This window comes from Staurois parvus, unplaced genomic scaffold, assembly GCF_062004578.1.
Source record: "Staurois parvus isolate SC_StPar_1 unplaced genomic scaffold, SC_StPar_1.0 ptg000561l, whole genome shotgun sequence".
NCBI lineage: Eukaryota > Metazoa > Chordata > Amphibia > Anura > Ranidae > Staurois > Staurois parvus.
Window position 1 is genome coordinate 832,462 of NW_028318357.1, and position 19,950 is coordinate 852,411.

The 19,950-nt window shown below is 42.7% G+C and overlaps 1 protein-coding gene across 1 annotated transcript in view; it reads left to right on the forward strand.

The window, feature by feature from the left end:
• Positions 1-19,950, forward strand: part of LOC149450872 (gamma-aminobutyric acid receptor subunit rho-1-like) — a 102,030-nt gene that overhangs the window by 12,531 nt on the left and 69,549 nt on the right. Inside the window, exon 2 of the mRNA XM_089691302.1 lies at positions 15,595-15,648. Coding sequence (XP_089547428.1) covers positions 15,595-15,648 — 54 coding nt within the window. The remainder of the gene's footprint in view (positions 1-15,594; positions 15,649-19,950) is intronic.

Sequence of the window (19,950 nt, forward strand, 5' to 3'; positions counted from 1 at the left end):
TTCCCTCACAAAGAAGGAGGGAAACAGGAGACAGAGAGAGAGTAAGAAAGAGAGAGAGAGAGAGAAAGAAAGAAGGAGAGAGAAAGAAAAGAGAGAAACAGGAGACAGTGAGAGAGAGAAAGAAAGAAAGAAAGAAAGAAAGAAAGAAAGAAAGAAAGAAAGAAAGAAAGAGAGAACTATAAAAAAGAAAGAGAGAAAAAAATGAGAGAACGGGAGAAAGAAAGAAAGAAAGAAAGAGAGGAGAGAAAAAAAAAGAGGAGAGAACGGGAGAAAGAAAGAAAGAAAGAAAGAAAGAAAGAAAGGAGAGAAACAGGAGACAGAGAGAGAGTGAGAAAGAAAGAGAGAGAAAGAAAGAAGGAGAGAGAAAGAAAGGAGAGAAACAGGAAACAGCAAGAGAGAGAAAGAAAGAGAGAACTATAAAAAAGAAGGAAAGAGAGAAAGAAAAAAATGAGAGAAACAGGAGATAGAGAGAGAAAGAAAGAAAGGAGAGAGAAAGAAAGGAGAGAAACAGGAGACAGAGAAAGAGGAAGAAAGAAAGAAAGAAAGAAAGAAAGAAAGAAAGAAAGAAAGAAAGAAAGAAAGAAAGGGGAAGAGAAGACATATGCTGACAGAACCCCACACAGCGCTGGATGAGATGAGGGGGGTCCGCTGGAGGAGATGAGGGAGGGGGCCGCTAGAGGAGATAAGGAGGGGGTCTGCTGGAGGAGATGAGAAGGGGTGCCGCTGGAGGAGATGGGGGGGGCGCTGGAGATGAGAGGAGGTCCTTTGGAGGAGATGAGGGAGATGGCCGCTGGAGGAGATGAGGAGGGGGTGCTGGAGGAGATGAGGAGGGGGGCCGCTGGAAGAGATAAAGGGGGTCCGCTGGAGGAGATGAGGGAGGGGGCCACTGGAGGAGATGAGGTAGGGGTCCGCTGGAGGAGTTGAGGAGGGGGCGCTGGAGGAGGTAAGGAGGGGGGCCACTGGAGATGAGGAGGGGGTCCACTGAAGGAGATGAGGGAGGGGTCCGCTGGAGATGAGGAGGGGGCCGCTGGAGGAGATGAGAGGGGGTGCTGCTGGAGGATATAGGGGGGCCGCTGGAGGAGATGAGCAGAGGGTCTACTGGAGGAGATGAGGGAGGGGGCCGCTGGAAGAGATGAGGAGGGGGCTCTGGAGGAGATGAAGAGGGGGGCCGCTGGAGGAGATGAGGGGGGCCACTGGAGGAGATGAGGGGGAGGCACTGGAGGAGATGAGGGGGGGTGCTGCTGGAGGAGATGAGGAGGGGGCCGCTGGAGGAGATGAGGGAGGGGGCTGCTGGAGGATATGAGGGAGGGGGGCCACTGGAGGATATGAGGGAGGGGGCTGCTGGAGGAGATGAGGGGGGGCGCTGGAGGAGATGAGGGAGGGGAGCTGCTGGAGGAGATGAGGAGGGGAGCCGCTGAAGGAGATGAGGAGGGGGGCAACAGGAGGAGATGAGGGGGGGCTGCTGGAGATGGGGGAGGGGGTCGCTGGAGGAGATGAGGGGGGGCGCGGCCATGGGGGAGCATACAGGAGCCGACCGCATTCAGGAGATGGTTAGGAGAGACAGCTGGGCGGCACATAGAGGAATCGTGAACTGCATGGTCTTCTATGTAGCACTACCCACATAGGAGCCACTGGTACTTTGCCCAGGCTTTCCCCCAAATCTTCACCTGCAGCAAAGCACTCAGTAGTTCCTATAGCCAGGTGCACACAACTTCCTCTTGTAACTTCAATGATCAGTCTAGGGGTTATAGTTTTTGTTGTTTTATTTTGTTTTAGATTTGGGTTAGAGAAGGGATATAGTAGGATACTCCAAAATGAACTATTCACAATTGAGGACAGCTTTCTTTAAGTGGACCTGTGAGTTCTAGCATCAGAACTGTGTAGCAGACTGTACAGAAAATGGAGCAAAGTCCTTCTGTGGAAATGCAGAACTAAATGGACAGTTACTCTTCACCAGGCTCCTCTAGCTTACACCCAGCAGCTAACTATGTAGGTCCTGAGGGGGTTAAACAGCATAGGTCCCAGAATCCCTTTTGTATGGTCTGCACTCACAAAGCGATTGCTACAGGTCTTCTTCCTCTGTGATACCAGACAGGATCTGTAGACATCCCCCACAGTCAGCTTTCAGAAGCACCCTGTGTTTCAGTGTTCTTGCCCTCCGGTCGCCTGCCTTAGGCCTCCTGGCAGCATTTGCCAGGGGAGGCAGCCACGTCCCTGGCTGGAACTCCTTTCTCAGGAGAAGAGGAAGAAGAACCCAGATCCCATGTGCTCACTGAATATAAATACCAGCACCCAGTATGCTCAGGGGAACAGCTCCCTGTAATTGGTTGAAGCTGCATCCATTTTCATACTACTCACTTGCATGGCACATACTATCCACCCAACCTTCCTTGGTTATCTGGATACAGATGAACCTTCACCCAGATGCAGCAACACTGTTAGTAACACAGGATGAACTAGCTAACAATTGTAGCTCTTCTGTTAACCCACTGAGGAGAACCATTATCAAATGGCCCCTGTGGGGGTAGCCCCCCCCCCCCACCATATATATCTTAGACATGTGTGATTCGTTAGTTGTGATTCCGAATGGACATAGTAATGACACAAGTGTAATAAAAGCGCCACACCCTTAATACTTTAAAGCAGCAATTCCACCTCAAAGAAACCAAATAAATTTCTTAGTGCTATAACTTAAATAAAGGAATGCGCTAAAACCACAAACTATTCCTAATTTAGTGTAGAAACATTAGTGCAAAAGATATATATATCTATTCTCAATTAATATCAAAAAATATCAAAATTATGTGCAAAAATTGCATAAGTAATTTAAATAATTAAATTTGTGAATATAAAAAAAATGTCCAATTCTGAATTTCTTCAAATGTCCAAACAAATCCTTTTCAAATTCAGGTGCTCTCAAAGAAATTGTGCCAAAATCCACCACCAAAAGTAAAGTTAGGTAACTCACCAGAGCTCCATGCTGATCAATCTCTAGATCAGCAAAAAACGCTTTTTGCTCTGGGAGCAGATGCAATGAATCAACTTCTCAGGTGTGATGATCAATAGCTACACAATCATCCATAAGGTAGGTATCCACCACTCAATATAATGGTTCCAGGAGCATTATATCACTCTCTCTTTTTAGATCTCTCCACCGAGGTCATGTTTGGGAATGAAAAAGAAAATCATGGTGCAGCCAGTTTTTTTATAAAAGTATCCAACAATTTAATAAAGATTTACACTCACAAAAAGGGTGTCTTCACCGACACCAGTATAACAGCATAAAACAGCAAATGGTATAACAGTCTCCTGTTCCCCGTACACTCACTACAGCGCTCGTGACTTAATTTTCTCCACAAACGTCAGCATCCAGCAAGCCCTACTAGTTTCGTCATGAATGACGTCTTCAAGCTTATCCTTTAACTGGTCTAATATGCAATTCATCCAAAAAATAGATACAAATATTTTTTCCAAAGCAATATTAGCAGCTACATTGCCACTATCTCTCTTCTGTTTCTCTGAGCACCAAGGTATGGAGTGGTGCCTAGTAATGAGGATCAGCTTTGCATGAATGCTGCAAAAATATGGCAGCACTGTTCTCAGACAAGGCCACTGTCAGTCATTTGGTAATAACTGCCTTCACATACCCTGCTGTGAAACAGCACAAGGAACCAAGAAAATGCATTGTGTTTAGACACAGCATGCATAACACTGGCCAAATAATGTAGTACACAGGTGCAATAATGCTGGATTGAGGAGCTGTATAAAGGTAGCGTTTTTATGCCCAACCAGAAAGATAATGCAACTGGCAGGATCACCAAGTATTTTCTATGAAATAGTAAGTTATTTATAAAAAAACAAAACTATATATAAATTATCTGTAGATACAGTGATACTGTCTCATGACTTTTGTCTTTATGAAGGCTGTGCTTTCCATAATTCTCTGCACAGCAGAGGTTTAGACAGGCCTAAATGGTTTGTTTGTCAATTGCACATTTAGGATAGTGGTGGTGGTAGGTGGCTGTTATTACTAGGCACTGATAAATGTGAACACAGCTTTATTGTTTTTATGCATTTACAAAGTTTTATTTGAAAACTATCTGCAGGCCTTGTTCTGGATATATGGAACTAAACTGGTCTTACTCCTTTGTAAAATCCTGTGTCAGTATAAGAATATTCAATGTCTCTTACTATAAGAGCATATAACTGAGGGGGATTGTATATTTTCAATTTTAAGTACGGCTTTGTTATAAACACTTTATCAAATAAGTTACCAAGCGTCATTGCAGCCTGGAAACTGAATTCCATGTTTTCTTTTTTATTGTAAGGGACCTGCCATATGCTGTTGTGTTCCTAAATAAATGTAGTTGTGTCAATGGCTATATAGGCTATAACCATCCTAAGCACTTGTCTACATTTTTCTGGGCTCTGTAGGTCTTCTCTAAGCTCAGAGGGTTGATTGGTTTTACCATTTACTGAGAATGAGGCTACAATAAGCAGTGTAGGAAGTTTAATTCTTGATTTATAAATATTTATGTAACCCAACCAATCCCTGATGCTGTTGTTCAGAGGTATGGCTTGGTCACCTAATAAATATTTGGATCAACTTTCCAAAGGGTTCATTCTTCTACTAGGGTCTGCCTGGGCAGGAGGTATATTTGGAGTGTCTCTTCACTTGGGTCTTGCCTCAGCCTGGAGCATGCTCCAGGAGTCCAAGGACTAATGCTAGCTGCTGGAGTGGATAACTGGAGAAAGCTAAGCTGGAAAAAATATTTGCTTTCCCACCAAGCCAACAGGGGAATCACATACATGATTAAGGGGGTGCTACCAAATAAAAGAATACATTGCTCAATGCCTCTGGAATTTAAAAAAGCAGCTTTTACTGCAATGCTCACTCCCTTTCTTATGCTGTCCTCGGAAGGCTCGCTTATCCCAGTTACTGCCTCTCTTCTGTGAGAGTGGGCAGTTAATTACAAGACCACTGAAGGTGCATCATCACACAGCCTAGGCCAGGGGCAGACTGACAACTCATGGGGCCCCCGGGCAATAGGGGATCATGGGGCCCCTGTGTCCTCACCAACACCCAAAAAAGCCTATGAAAAAGCCAATGAAAGGTACCAGAGGCATCTCATGGGGCCCCCTAATGACCTTGGGCCCTCGGGCAGTGCCCAAGTGTTCAAATGGTCAGTCCGCCCCTGGCCTAGGCACTGAGTAAACTGAACTACATGGGGGCTCACATTATAGGAGCACTGCACAATTCGGTAGGAAGGCCTGCCCGTTTCCACTGCTAGGGGAGAAAAGAAGGGATTTAAGACATCACTTAATTCCCCTGAACATGGAAAAAATAAATGTATGTAAAGGGTTTTTTTTCTACAAATACTTATCACTGGGGTGTAAGGGAGGATGGTGGAGAGAGGTTAGTTGTATTACAGTTCTGCTTTAAAGAGTCAATTCACAGTCCTATAATGGTCTTGCAAACCAAACCATGTCAGGAGGAATTGTAATCTGGTATATTGTAAGATGTTTTCACAATTACTTTTATACCAGAAATGCCTCCTCCTTCCCGCCTACCATAGGTGCCTGTGGACAATCAGATCACGCCTGCATGTTCTACTGCCTTCTTATATCTGGGGCAGGCTTTAGGATTTTAGATCTAAACAATGTTAGAACAGATTGCTTACTGACAGACCGTGATAATGATTACATTAATTGGAGCACTGGCATGTTGATGATCCTACTTTATCTGCATGTTTTCCACTTTACCTCTGATACACAAACTAATTGGTATTTGGCTGAAAATCTGCTTGCTCTTTGTACACAAGACTATTATTAGCAGATACACAAGATATCAAGCCTGATGAAGTTGACCAACAGCAATGAGTGCACTCTCAGCGGTTTATGTTCCTGCAGAAGACACCACCCTGCACCCTCTGGGATTTTCTTTAACAGAATAGGTAATCAGCCAAATGATCAGTGAGTAAAGCTGTCCATACACTAGCAGAATTTGTTTGGAAATGTTCATTTTCAGAATGTTCAGTTTTCTAATCATTAATGGGGTCAAACTGCCATTAATTTTTTACTATACTGATGAGAAAATTCATAAGAGCAGGATGGAAATGTCTTTTCAAACAAATTAATTTTTATCATTGTATATAGTTTTCATTTAGTAATATTCATTCATGGCTAAATCAGATGTTAAAAGCAAACAAACTTTTGAAGTACTTTCTAGTGACATTTGTCAAATCTCTGCTGGCATTATCAAATATACTGACAAAATTTTTCATATGAAAAACAAAAAAACTAAGCAAGAGGCTGAAAAGTATAAGTTTCCTTTATCCGTGTTATACAGCGCAGATGGACAAACCTGCAGTGCTGGCTTTTGTATTCTGATAGCCAGCGCCAGCCCCTAGGTCATGAGTACTGGCATTGATTCTTAGCCAAAATGGAGGGAAGGTGAAAGCAAAGGCCAGCCCACTTCTCCTGCCCACTCTTTATTCATTCCTGCTGACCACTGAGTCATATTCACTCCTTATAGCGACACCCATGAAACTCTCAAAGCGATACGTACCCCACATTTGTAACTAGGGCCAGTTACTTCACTGCTGTCCCAGGGAGCAGCTGGAGTAGATAAACCTTTTACTTTGCCAGACCACTGTGGGGGTCCTGGCAACAAATGGAACAACTTTTGAGGGACAAGATCCTCCAAAGACAGTGAAGCCTTGCAAGCCATGGTGAGAGTTGATGTTCATGGGGAATATGAGTTCTTGACTAGGCTGATCATTTTTTTCCAGGTGTCTACGAGCATGCTTCAAGTGCCTTCGCTGCTTTAAAAGTGTACAGCAGTTGCCTGATTCCTTTAGGTGGGTCCAAGTGTTCAGGGATCCCCTTTAGTATCTCAGTTCTCGGCCCCCAGATAAAATGAATGCCTGATTAAACCTGTGGCCGCCCTGTCCGAAGGCACATGTGATCACTTAGCCCGTCTGGCCCAGACCCTGTCCCTACAGCCCCATCTCATCCAGGTATTCCCAGCAGCATCTATGTTGCGTGAATGGCAGCTGTCATCAACATGCATGGCATGTCCGGGTTATTTTTTTTCATACAGGGTATTGAATTGATGTTGAAGCATCCACACACAACAGAACAGTCAACCCCACATCTTCAGTTTTTAAATGGTAATTTATTCCAATTTGCCACCCACTGCTTGCCTCCTGCCAGTGTGGTATTCTAGTTTAATGGCTTCCTCTGTGTATTATTAGGCAAGTCTACCTGGAGATGGCCCAACTCGACAGCCCCAACATGGGGATGGTCTCCTGTGCACCTTGGATGCTTGCAAAGTAGTATTTGCCTTCTTCTCCTTGTTAAACAGTCATCCATCTACATATTGTTCCTTCAGCCATCTGTCTGCATCACCCAAGCTAGGCCATCCTTTCCCTACAGCACATCTCTGCTGCTATGGCTTGCAGTTATAGTGCATATTGTGTAGCAGATTCTTCCGCCCTCTGCTTTCTGCCAATTTTAATGGACCCTATGGTCCCCTATTGTTACTGCTTGGCTATACACCACTCCTAAGCTATTAACTATCTTGTCAAGGGAATCCTGATCTTCCGCTGGGAGGTGCAGGGTTAATCTTCTCCTTTAAAGCACCAATAGACCAGTTCTGCCTGTAGATCTCATATGATCAGATCAGGCTTTGCAATTTCTTGACACAAGTCCTGACTTGGCACTCTCTACTTAGGCTAATGTTGCAGCAGGAATCATGCAAGGAATTGGGGGGGTGGAGGTGTTATCATTGCAATGGCAGTAGGTTGCCTGCTTCCCTCTGGGTGGGTTCTTCTGGGCTACATTCCCATGCACATTACTGGAACACAAGCTACTTGCAATGGTGTGATTCTGTACCATTCATTCTTACTTGCCCACTGAGGTGTACTGCACTAGATGTGGGTTTCATTTCAATTAGTTTATTGGACAAGCATTTCATTTTTGGAGATTCGGATGTATACGAATCTCTGAATGGACATAGTAATTAATGTCAACGAATCTGAAAAAAAGTTATAACAAAATTAATAAATGCATTTGTTTCATTTGGATGATGTCACATGATGCTACAGTAGTTCGGACCCATGGGGAAATTAATTCAATTTTCATATTTGTTCAATGATTCAGATAACAAATGGATCCGAATTTTGTTCCATTTGTTAACCCCCTGGTGGTATTCACGAGTGTAGCTTGGGGTTAACTTTCAGTACCAGAAGCGGTAACCCCTAGCTACACTCGGGATTACCCTGCAGCGTTGCTCAGGGATTCCCTCCAGCACTTACATGCACTCCCGCGATGTCCCCCCTGCAGCGTCCCCGGCCATCTCCTCCGGCCAATGTCGGCATCCGTCTTCCGGGTTCCGTTCCCTGCGAGCGTCGGGATGTACGGGGGATGGAACCGGCGGGAAATTAAAAAAATTTAAAATGTGACATTCACTCAATACACTAAAATCTCATAGTATAACATTACTGTATCAAAGCATTTCACATGCATTTTGTCCCTAGTGCTTTGTCCTGTGCCCTGCCTGCATTTTTACTGTTCTTTCTGCCTGGAAACTGAGAAATGTCCATGGCGTCTAAAAAGCGTCCCTTTATGTCAAAAGCAGTTTTAGACCAGCTAGAGAACAGTAGTAAATTAGAACCACATCCGAGGTATAACTGTTGGGTGCGTTTATTTGGAGCATGTATGATCCTAGTCATAACTGGAGTTTGATCCATATAAGATTTCTTTGATACTTCATGGAGGGGACATCTGAGGATATCATTGCTGAGTATATTCATTTGAAGCGTGTATGACCCTTTATGGGTCAGAGTTGGAGGTGAGCGTGCATGCTAGCTGGTGGAGGAGCTTAAGCGGTGGTCACTGGTGGATTCACAGTATATTGAAGATTTTATTTATGCACTAATTGTGACTTTGCACTATTGATATTATTTCACATATAATTATTTTGTCAATATTAGTTACTTTGCAATTAGTTTGATTAATCCACTGTGTTGCTAAATTTCATTATAATATTACTTATCTGAGTCATATGTATTGTTGGATTTATGGCATCATTTTTAATCTATGCTATTATCACTTATGAATGCATTTAGTGCTCTGTGGGGTGTTTATTTTTAGAAGGTTTGTGAGAAGGTTTTTTTTTTGAGTAGCGCAACATCATGGTTTAATTTACCCCAAGGAATTTGCTGAGAGGCATATTGAGTCCATGGAAGATTTTATTTGTTGCCAAAAATTTTTGGAAAGAAGTTTTTTTTTCTACATCATTGTCATTTAAATGATATATTGCTTACAAATGCTATGAGTATATGTGGAATAACACCCCAAAACACATTCTGCTACTTCTCCTGAGTATGGGGATACCACATGTGAGAGACTTTTTGGCAGCTTAGCTACATACAGGTGCCCAAAATCAAATTACCACCTTCAGGCTTTAAAGCGCATAATTTCCTCATTATCCATCACAGTTTTGGAGGCTAATGACCCCTTTTTGGAAAGTAGACACCCCAGGGAATTTGATAAGAGGCATGTTGAGTATTTTGCAGAAGTGCCTTGGAGTGTCTAATTTCCAAAAAGGGGTCATTTGGGGGATTGCTTCTACTCACCTGGCATTTCAGGGCCAACATTAGAAGCTTATGCCACACATCACTCGCTCTTCTAATAACTTGAAGACCAAGCCTTTTCTGACAATTTTTGTTTACATGAAAAAAAGTTTTTTCCTAGAAAATAACTTTGAACCCCTAAACATTAGGTATTTTTTAAAGCAAAAGCCCTATAGAATAAAACGGTGGGAGTTGCAATTTTTTATGCCACACTACTGTGCACAGCATTTTTACACACTACTTTGCACAGCATTTTTTCAAACGCAGTTTTGGAATAAATACACTTTTTTGAATTTTAATGCACAAAAACAGAATATATTGCCCACCTGTTTGATAGGATATCAAAGATGATGTTATGGCGAGTAAATAGATACCATGCTTTAAAATTGTGCACGCCCGTTCAACGGCAGCAAACTACGTACATTTTTAATATGAATAGGTGACTATTTAAAGACCTTTACAGGTTGCCACTTTAAATTTACACTGGATGTCTAGTGCTCGAATAACTGCCCTCGATCTGACGTTTGCGGTGATACATCATGTACATGGTGCAATCTCTGTTTACATACTGACACAGGACCGATGTTTGCATTCGCCTTTGCACGTGAGCGGGAGGGATTTTCAAAAAATTGTTTATTTTGCTTTTTTTTTATTTTTACACTGTCCCTTACATTTTTTAATCACTTTTATTGTTATCACAGGGAATGTAAATATCTCCTGTGATAGCAATAAGCAGTGACAGGTACTCTTTTCTGAGAAATCTGGTGTCTATTAGATTCTAAATGTCTCCTTTGCCCTTAAAGTATCTGATTACACCAAGATCGGTGTGAACATATGCGTTCCCAATGTAAAAATGGCTCTGTTTTTATCCAGCGAAACAGAACCGATGAAATGCTTGCCGCTTCCAGTTTCTTAGACCATAGAGATGAGTGTGTCCATTCCGGTCTCCAATCAGCTCTATGGTCAGCTCTGTGGTGGGATGGGAGAGCCCGAGAAAGCCATGGAGGACAGCGTAGGGGGCTTCCCTTCTTGTTGCTTGTAAAAGCGATCCAGCGGCTAATTAGCCACTAGGATTGCTTTCACATGTAAGCCAACCACCAGCTGAAAAAAACTATACCAGTATGATGCCTGTAGCTGCAGGCATCATCTCGGTATAACCACTCAAAGTCCAGCAACGTAACAGTACATTGCTGGTCCTTGTTGGTTACATGCAGTATGTAACAGCAGAGATTAAGGGCATATGATGAATAAGGTCTGTGGACCTTTTGTAATGCCTGTGTTGAGGGTTAGGCCCAAAAAAGTTTTACTTTTGGAAACCAATATATGTTTCCATGCAAATTGTATGGCAAGAGCTGAATTTGGGTGGGTGGCGATGTATTGTGTGTATAAATTGTTTTGCCCACAATCAATTGATAAAAATCATCCATGAAAACCAGAGGAGGGGCTAAATGCAAGTGCTGGCACCGAACAGGGCTGATCCTGTTAACACTGCATTTTTGAGGACACTATACTAAGGGGGCACTAGTATAATTCTGTACAAGATCAATATATTGATCCGTACAAACACTATACTAGTAATAGTGGTGATCAGTGACCTATAGCGAGTGCGATAGTGTGTGGGCAATCGCTAGCTGACCCTGGCTGGGAGGGGCGCAAACTGACCCTGACACTATCTGATATCGCTTGTGGCAGTAGTACAGCGATCAGTGAAAAATTCTATAGGCTGACACCGTATTAATGGCACTGGCTGGGTGACAGGGTGATCAAAGGGTTAATAGGGGTGATCAAAATGTAAAAATGTTGTTAAAATGTAGTACTTTTACTCACAGTGTGGTGTTCTTTCTTCTCTACCTGGACCAACGGGGGGGGGGGGGGGCAGCAGGGAGTGTGCATGCGCACTCTCACCCAGAAATAGAAAGCAACGAGTACAACACTTTGCCCAGAGCCGTCGCTCGCCTGCACATTGCAGGTGGGCAGCCGGCAAGTAGTTTTAAAAAATACCTTAAAACTTTTTTTTTGTAATTGTCAATATTTTATTTTATATTTTTACACTTTGTTTTGCAGGAGCAATAAAGATTATTGCTCCTGCAATGCAATGCTTGCTTTGAAATGTCATGAATAGGTTAAGTTCATTACAGTTCAAAATACTAGTGATCTGTGATTGGCTACAGCTAATCATTTGGTACAGGGTACTGTGATTGGCCCATGTACCATGTGAGAGCTATAGGCCATTCACAGCTGCCAAGCAGAGAAGCAAAACTGTTATGAATTAGACTTTGCTAGCATTGTAATTATGTGATCCGATAGCGATCACATGATCACCGGGTCTCGGTCACCAGGATCCGCATTCCGCATTTGGTTTCTGTGCAGAGCTACACCAGATTTTGCACTCTCCAGCTTTAGTAAATCGACCACAAAGTGTCCATTTCAATCTTTCATTGCACTCTTACAACATCAAAAGATTTCCACCCTGTGATAAATGTCCTCCTGTATACCACCCCACAACAGTGATCCCTTTCACAACAATAATCAGGTCCACATTCACCAGACAAAAATGCCTTTCTTTCTCAAGATAAGGCACACAAGCGCAAGATGTTCCACATGGAATACCCCTCTGTCAGCATTTGTTTTTGTATGTAAGCACAGGAAACCAGTGTGATGTCATCTTTATGTCTTCATTGATACTATGTTATTAAAGGTAAATGCTATCACTGGCTACAGTGGAATTTTGTCAGCAGGTGTCAGCCAATTATTTGTGGGTGAGACCTGCTGATTGGTTGTAGCCAATCACAGCACGGAGTCCTGTGTTTCCAAATGCACAGTGCTCTGTACACTGAGCACCGATCTGGCTGTCTCTTCTCCCTGAAAAGCAGGGAGAATAAACAGCCAGATCTGCAAGTAAATGCAGCACATATCACACACATTACAAACAGCTAACCCTTTGATTTCCCTTTGATGTTAACCCCTTCCCTGCCAATGTCATTAGTACAGTGACAGTGTACAGTATTAGTACTGATCACTGTATTAGTGTTACTATTGATGTCGATGTCAGTGTCAGTTAGTTAGTGTACCTTTCAGCCAGGGTCAGCTAGTACCAGATTGCCTACCACACTATCACAGTCTCACTAACCACCACCATTACCGGTATAGTGTCATAGCTGTGGAATTTCCAGTATATATACCATAGTTTGTAGACACTATAACTTTTACAGAAACCAATTTATATACACATATTGTGATTTTTTTAACCAAAGACATAGCAGAATACATTTTGGCTTAAATTTATGAATAATGTGTTTTTTTATTGTGTTATATGTTCATGTTTTATAACAAAAAGTAGAAAATATTGCTTTTTTTTCAAAATGTTCTCATTTCATTTATTTAATATAAACAAAAAACAAGTGGTGATCAAATACCACCAAGAAGGCTCTATTCGTGTGAAAAGAAATTACATAAATTTAATTTAGGGACAGTGTTGCACGACCAAGCTATTGCCAGTTATAGTAGCACAGTGCTGAAAAGCAAAAGAATGCCGTGGTCATGAAGGGGGTAAAACTCTCTGGAAGTCAATTGGTTACCCTTTCCGCTGCCTTTGACACATTTGATCACCAACTTCTCCTCAGTAAACCCCACTCCCTTGCCCTCTGTGACTCTGCTCTTTCCTGGTTCTCCTCTTACCTTTCACAGCGCACTTTTAGCGTCACATACAACTCCTCCTCCTCCAATCTTCTTCCTCTTTCTGTTGAGGTACCCCAGGGCTCTGTCCTTGGGCCCCTTCTTTTCTCTCTCTACACCTCCTCCCTGGGTCAATTGATAACCTCCAATGGCTTCCAATACCACCTCTATGCTGATGACACCCAGATCTTTCTCTCCACTCCCTAGCTCACCCCCTCGATCTCCTCACATATCACGAATCTACTAAGCGACATATCAGTATGGATGTCATACCACTCCCTCAAACGCAATCTTTCCAAAACCGAGCTTGTAATATTTCCTTCTCCCTGATCCCCCATTCATGACATTACCATTAAGATCAACAGCACCATTGGTCTCTCCTCACATGTCAGGATGCTAGGAGTAATCCTAGACTCTGACCTCTCCTTTGGGCCCCAGATCCAATCACTGGCTAAATCCTGTCACCTCAACCTCCACAACATTTCTAGAATTTGCCACTTCCTGACTAACAACACCACAAAACAACTTATTCATGCCTTGGCTATATCCTGCCTTGATTACTGCAACTCCCTCCTCACTGGTGTACCTTTACACAGGTTATCCCCCCTTCCGTCCATTATGAATGCTGCTGCTAGACTTATACACCTTACCAACCGATCAGTGACTGCTGCCCCTCTCTGCTAATCCCTTCACTGGCTTCCACTAGTCCAGCTTATAAAATTCAAAATACTAACCACAATGTACAAAGCCACCCACAACATCCCCCCTAGCTACATCACCGACCTCATCAACAGATATCGTCCAAATCATCCTCTCTGCTCCTCCCAAGTCATCTTGCTCTCTGGATCCCTTGTCATCTCCTTCCAGGCCCACTGGCTGGACTTCTCCAGAACCTCTCCCATCCTCTGAAACTCCCTACCCCAGTATATCCAGTCAGCCTCCACCCTGTCCGCCTTTAGGCGATCTTTGAAAACTTACTTCTTCAGGGAAGCCTACCCCACATCCACCTAAGAACTGTACTTGGATCACCTCCACCAGATCATCCCCCGCAGCTATCACCTTTTGTATCACCTTCCCCTTCCTTTAGATTGTAAGCTCCAGGAGCAGGGCCCTCCTATTTCTTCTGTACTGAAATGTATTGTAAGTGTTCTTTCTCCCTTATATTGTAAAGCGCTGCGCAAACTGTTGGCGCTATAAAAATCCTGTATAATAATAATGATGACAATAATAATATTATTAATATGAGTTATATATCATTGTGCTGTACTATATGAGGTATTATAGTCTTCATTTATTTTATAATTTTTGAAGTTATTAAAGCGGAGTTCCAGTCAAACTGTAAAAAAAAATAAAAGGCAGCAGGTAGAAAAACTGTAGCTGCGGACTTTTAAAAAAAACAGATACTCGCTTGTCCCTCAATCCCGTGGTGTCCTTCCTGGAGCTTGTTTCATCAGCCATCCTGTGTTCCCTGCGCTGGCATCTTCAGTGTGGGCACCAAGCTATGACAGCTTGTGGATTCCCAGCCGGGTGCTCATTGCGCATGCATGACTAGCGCTGCACTTTCTGAAAGGTCCCGTAGCCTATAGGGAGCGAGGGGGGAGGACAACTTCCGCTTCTAAGCGTCTAGGCAATCGCAGTGGAAGAGGGAGCGGGTACCTGTCAGTTTCGGGTACCTGCTCCCCAAAGGTGCCAATCCTTAACAGGGAGCAGGGGACCAGTCCTTAAAATGTAACTTCCCCTTTTGGGTGGAGCTCCACTTTAAGTACAGTACAGCAGTTATTTTTGTCGTTGGTGTTTCACGCATTTTTATTTTTATCATTTGTTTCATAGCATGGAGTGAGTACTGTTGCTTTTTGTTCTGAGCGGTACTCGCATACAGGGTCATATGTGTAAAGAGATATATGCCCCAATGCAGAGTTGTTGTGTTCCAGGCATATGACTCTTTACACATATGACCCTGTATACGAGTATCGCTCATAAAAACTGCATACAGCCACTGTGTATTTCAACCTGTCATTGTTTTTTACAGGCTGCTGACAGTAGGCTGTACACTGCACCTTTGCCTCCTGTACACCCAAAAACGGCTGTTTTTTTACAATGCATGGACCAAACATGCACACATGCATGAGGCTTTAAAGGTGTGCTTTCAAAGAAAATACCAAATTACTAGTAATTACACTATGGGGATTGTTTTGAGAAAAAGTATCTGTGCTAACAAACGGAGAAAAACATTATCTATGTTTGCAAGATGTAAAATTTTTGCTTTGTGTCTTCATTACAGTAGACCACAGAGACAAAGAAGGGAAATACAAGAAGAAACACAAAAGCAAGGCAGGTAAGCTCATTGTTCAAAATTTAAGTATACGTGACTATTTGTTTCCATATTGGCTACCTAGAACAGCACTCTATTGCATTGTCTTCTGCATGGTGGCTATACTATGTGACCAGTGACCCAGTGCAACAAATAATTGATCAGTTTTCAGTTGTTTCATGTGGTCAGAATAATGTTCACAAACTGGTTTATTTAAAGGAGGTATATTATTGTATATAAATAAATAAACTTGCAAAAGATTATTATTCTCTGTTATAACATTCCAACATATTTTGCAATGTGGTACATTAAAAAATAACTATCAGAGCAGAATACATTTAAAATGAGGTGGTATAGTTGGAAATTATATTTTGCAAACAAAAGGCTGATTATCTGTCTGTAATTAGGTCTAAGCCCTTGCATAGGAGGGAACTTCAGTTTAGGTGCTATTAGTTTTTAAACAAATTAAAAAATAAAACAAGTGCTCAGAACCCTATGCTGTTTTTTTTCTTGATTTTTAGTCAATATAGTGAGTGAATGTCATTAGTAGTGTTCATGTACACTTTTATTTTCAGGGTTTCCTTTATCTACAACTATGCCCGTTTCAGAAATGACTTAACAGTACAGTACAGGAGAGAATTTCAGAGGGTATTATGATGGGCAGTACGCAGGAGTACAGAGGGTGTGACAGTATTATGTGAAGGAAAGAACTGCAGATGGTATGACAAGAGGCAATATGTGCAGAAGAATATGGAGGATATAGTAATGGGCAGTATGTGCAAAAAAAAGAAATGCAGAGGGTATGACAGCCAGAATTATGCGCAGAAGAGGCATGCAGAGGGTATGACAGCCTGAATTATGTGCAAAAGAGGCATGCAGAGGGTATGACAGCCAGAATTATGTGCAGAAGAGGCATGCAGAAGGTATGATTTTCAGAATTATGTGCAGAAGAGGCATGCAGAAGGTATGATTCTCAGAATTATGTGCAGAAGAGGCATGCAGAGGGTATGACATCCAGAATTATGTGCAGAAGAGGCATGCAGAGGGTATGACAGCCAGAATTATGTGCAGAAGAGGCATGCAGAGGGTATGACAGCCAGAATTATGTGCAGAAGAGGCATGCCGAGGGTATGACAGCCAGAATAATGTGCAGAAGAGGCATGCAGAGGGTATGACAGCCAGAATTATGTGCAGAAGAGGCATGCAGAGGGTATGACAGCCAGAATTATGTGCAGAAGAGGCATGCAGAGGGTATGACAGCCAGAATTATGTGCAGAAGAGGCATGAAGAGGGTATGACAGCCAGAATTATGTGCAGAAGAGGCATGAAGAGGGTATGACAGCCAGAATTATGTGCAGAAGAGGCATGCAGAGGGTATGACAGCCAGAATTATGTGAAAAAGAGGCATGCAGAGGGTATGACAGCCAGAATTATGTGCAAAAGAGGCATGCAGAGGGTATGACAAGCTGAATTATGTGCAGAAGAGGCATGCAGAAGGTATGACAGCCAGAACTATGTGCAGAAGAGGCATGCAGAGGGTATGACAGAAGGTATTTTATGCAGGAGAGGAGTACAGAGGGTATTATGTGTGAGAGAGGACAGCAGTTAATATGATGGTATAACACCGATTCAGGGGCGGACTGACAACTCATGGGGCCCCCGGGCAATAGGGGATCATGGGGCCCCTGTGTCCTTGCACAAACTCAAAAAAGCCTATAAAAAAGGTACCAGGGGCATCTCATGGGGCCCCCTACTGACCCCGGGCCCTCGGGCAGTGCCCGAGTTTCCAAATAGTCAGTCTGCCCCTGCACCGATTATTTATGTGCAGGAGAGGAATGCAGGAGGTATGATAGGTATGATCTCACTTGGGGCGACATCCATCTAGGGAAAGAGGTTGGATCGCACTGCTAGAGCATGCTTTGTTCAACTAATTTCAAAGCTATAGGCCCTCCAGTAACAAAGTGAAGCTAGACCATAAACATTCTATTATATATAGGCTAGGAATTATATCTGTATAGTGACTTTGTGAAGGGGGATTTCACCGAGTGTGTGAAGACATTGCACCATTCCATTTTCCATAATGGCTGGGGTCTGAAGGAGGTGGATCCTGACCCTAAGCTTATGACTAGCTCTTATGGTGAAAGGTGGTCTGGATTACTTATTTTATTTATTTCAGGAACTTCTATAGTGCCAACAATTTATGCAGCATTTACATATATATTATACTTTCACGTCAGTCCCTGCCCTCAAGAAGCTTACAATCTAAGGTCCCTAGCTCATATACTATGGCCAATTTAGACAGGAGCCAGTCAACCTAACAACATGTCTATGCAATGTGGGAGGAGACCAGACTACCCAAAGAAAACTCACACAGGCAAGGAGAACATGCAAACTCCAGGGAGACATTGCTGTGATTGGGATTTGAACCAACAACCCTAGTGCTGTTCTGCAGAAGTGCTAACCATGTAAATACTATGCTACCCAGGATTATGTGCCAAACCTAGAAATAAAAAATATAACTTCAGTACAGAACAATTGAAAGATTCTACACTGCTTACAGCGAGAAAAAACATAAAAGTGATGGAAGGGAAAACCCATTAATTCTGACATTATGCTTTCTTTCCCATACATATTTCTTTAAAAAAATTGAGTTGTGCCACATAGCAAAGCAAGGGTAGGATGTTGTAGAGCAATTAGTCCTCCCTAAACCTTACCTGACAATGGTATTAGATAAATCTACTATATATAAATAGGTTTACTCCTTCAGTTTGAGAAATATGGAGAAAGGATAACCCCTAGGCTTGTATCCTGGGTTACATGCAGATGTAAATTAATATTGTGTGTCATGTCCACAGTGTCAATATTCTGCACCTATGCCCCATTATCACGGCCAACTTGTACCTTTGCAAATGCAATAAAAATTGCTAAGCTCTGCCCAGTGTGTTTCATCATGTGTGATGTCATTTGGGGTATGAAGGAGCTTAGGAATCCTGGAGAGAACAGGCTGTGTGTGGACTTAAAACTGCTTTGCGGTTTACAGTGTACTTCTCCTGTACAGCCCTCTTCTTATCAGTTGCCTTTCACTATGTTCAGCAGTCTCTTCTTTTTATACATATGAGTGCAATACTTATTAGTTTTATATAAAAAATGTTTTTGTGGTGAGCACTATGTTCTTTTTCTGATTCTTTGAGCCTCATTGCTGGGTGCATTTTCTGAATGGCTGGGTCTGCTGATGAACTTGTGGAGCTGAGCTCTGTGATTCTATTTATGGTACTGGTGATTTATCTGGGCTAGATTATACTGAAGGGTTACCACTGCTGATTCCTGATGCAAATAACCATACATGCATGACATTGGTAGTGAGTGTCAAAGGTGGGCATTTGCCATTAAGGGGATGAAGTGTATATTATCAAACATTTTTGTACATTTTGGACTTATCATGGACTTTGCACTGAGTTTTTGACTTTCACTTCTTTTTTTTTTTTTGCAGCTTATTCATTTTATTTGTTTGATGGATTTATTAGCAGCACCCCTATATACTTTACATTTTATAAGATTATTCTCATCACATTGTGTGTTCAGCTCCCATTAGTGCTGTTGCGAAAACTTACATTGATGAAATTTTTTTTTGATTTATATTCTATTTGTCAGCACCTGTGGTAGTGATCTCTTATTGATCCTCAACTTGGGGTTCCCCAGGGCGCAGAGTCTAAGCCCCAGCCTGCTTCTTCACCACAGCCCCTGATGGTGATGATGGACTTGCAGCAAGCTGGGACCAGGTCGCGGCCCCTAGGAATGCCCAGCTAAGGTTGAGGAGACCACTCGCGAGAGCAGAGTATAATGGGAGGAGACAAACAGAATCCAATAGACTAGGCGAGGTCAGGACAGGCAGAAAACAAGCAAGGTCAGAGAACGAAGCTGGGGTTGGTACACAAGTAGTCAATATAGGATTCAGGCACTAGCAACATACAGGAGCTCAGACAACTAGGAAGTTGCTCAGGCAAAGTGGGCTAGACTGAGCATGTCTTATATAGACAAGCAAACTAGGAGGAGGGCCAGGAAGTGATGGAAGGAAAGAAAATAAAACCCAGAGGATAGTAGACGATGCCCATAGGTGAGCACAGACAAACCACACGTGAAAGGAATCAGGAGCAGCGAGGAGGTAAGAATAAACAAACAAGAGGCTGCAGGCTAACTTGTGACACTATTTGGGTTTTTCATACTTCATTTATTTGTTAAATTTATTGATCAGATCAGCAGAGCCCTTTTTAAACATATTACTAGGGTGATTCTATCGTATTGTGCATGCAGCTTTTGTTTAGGCTG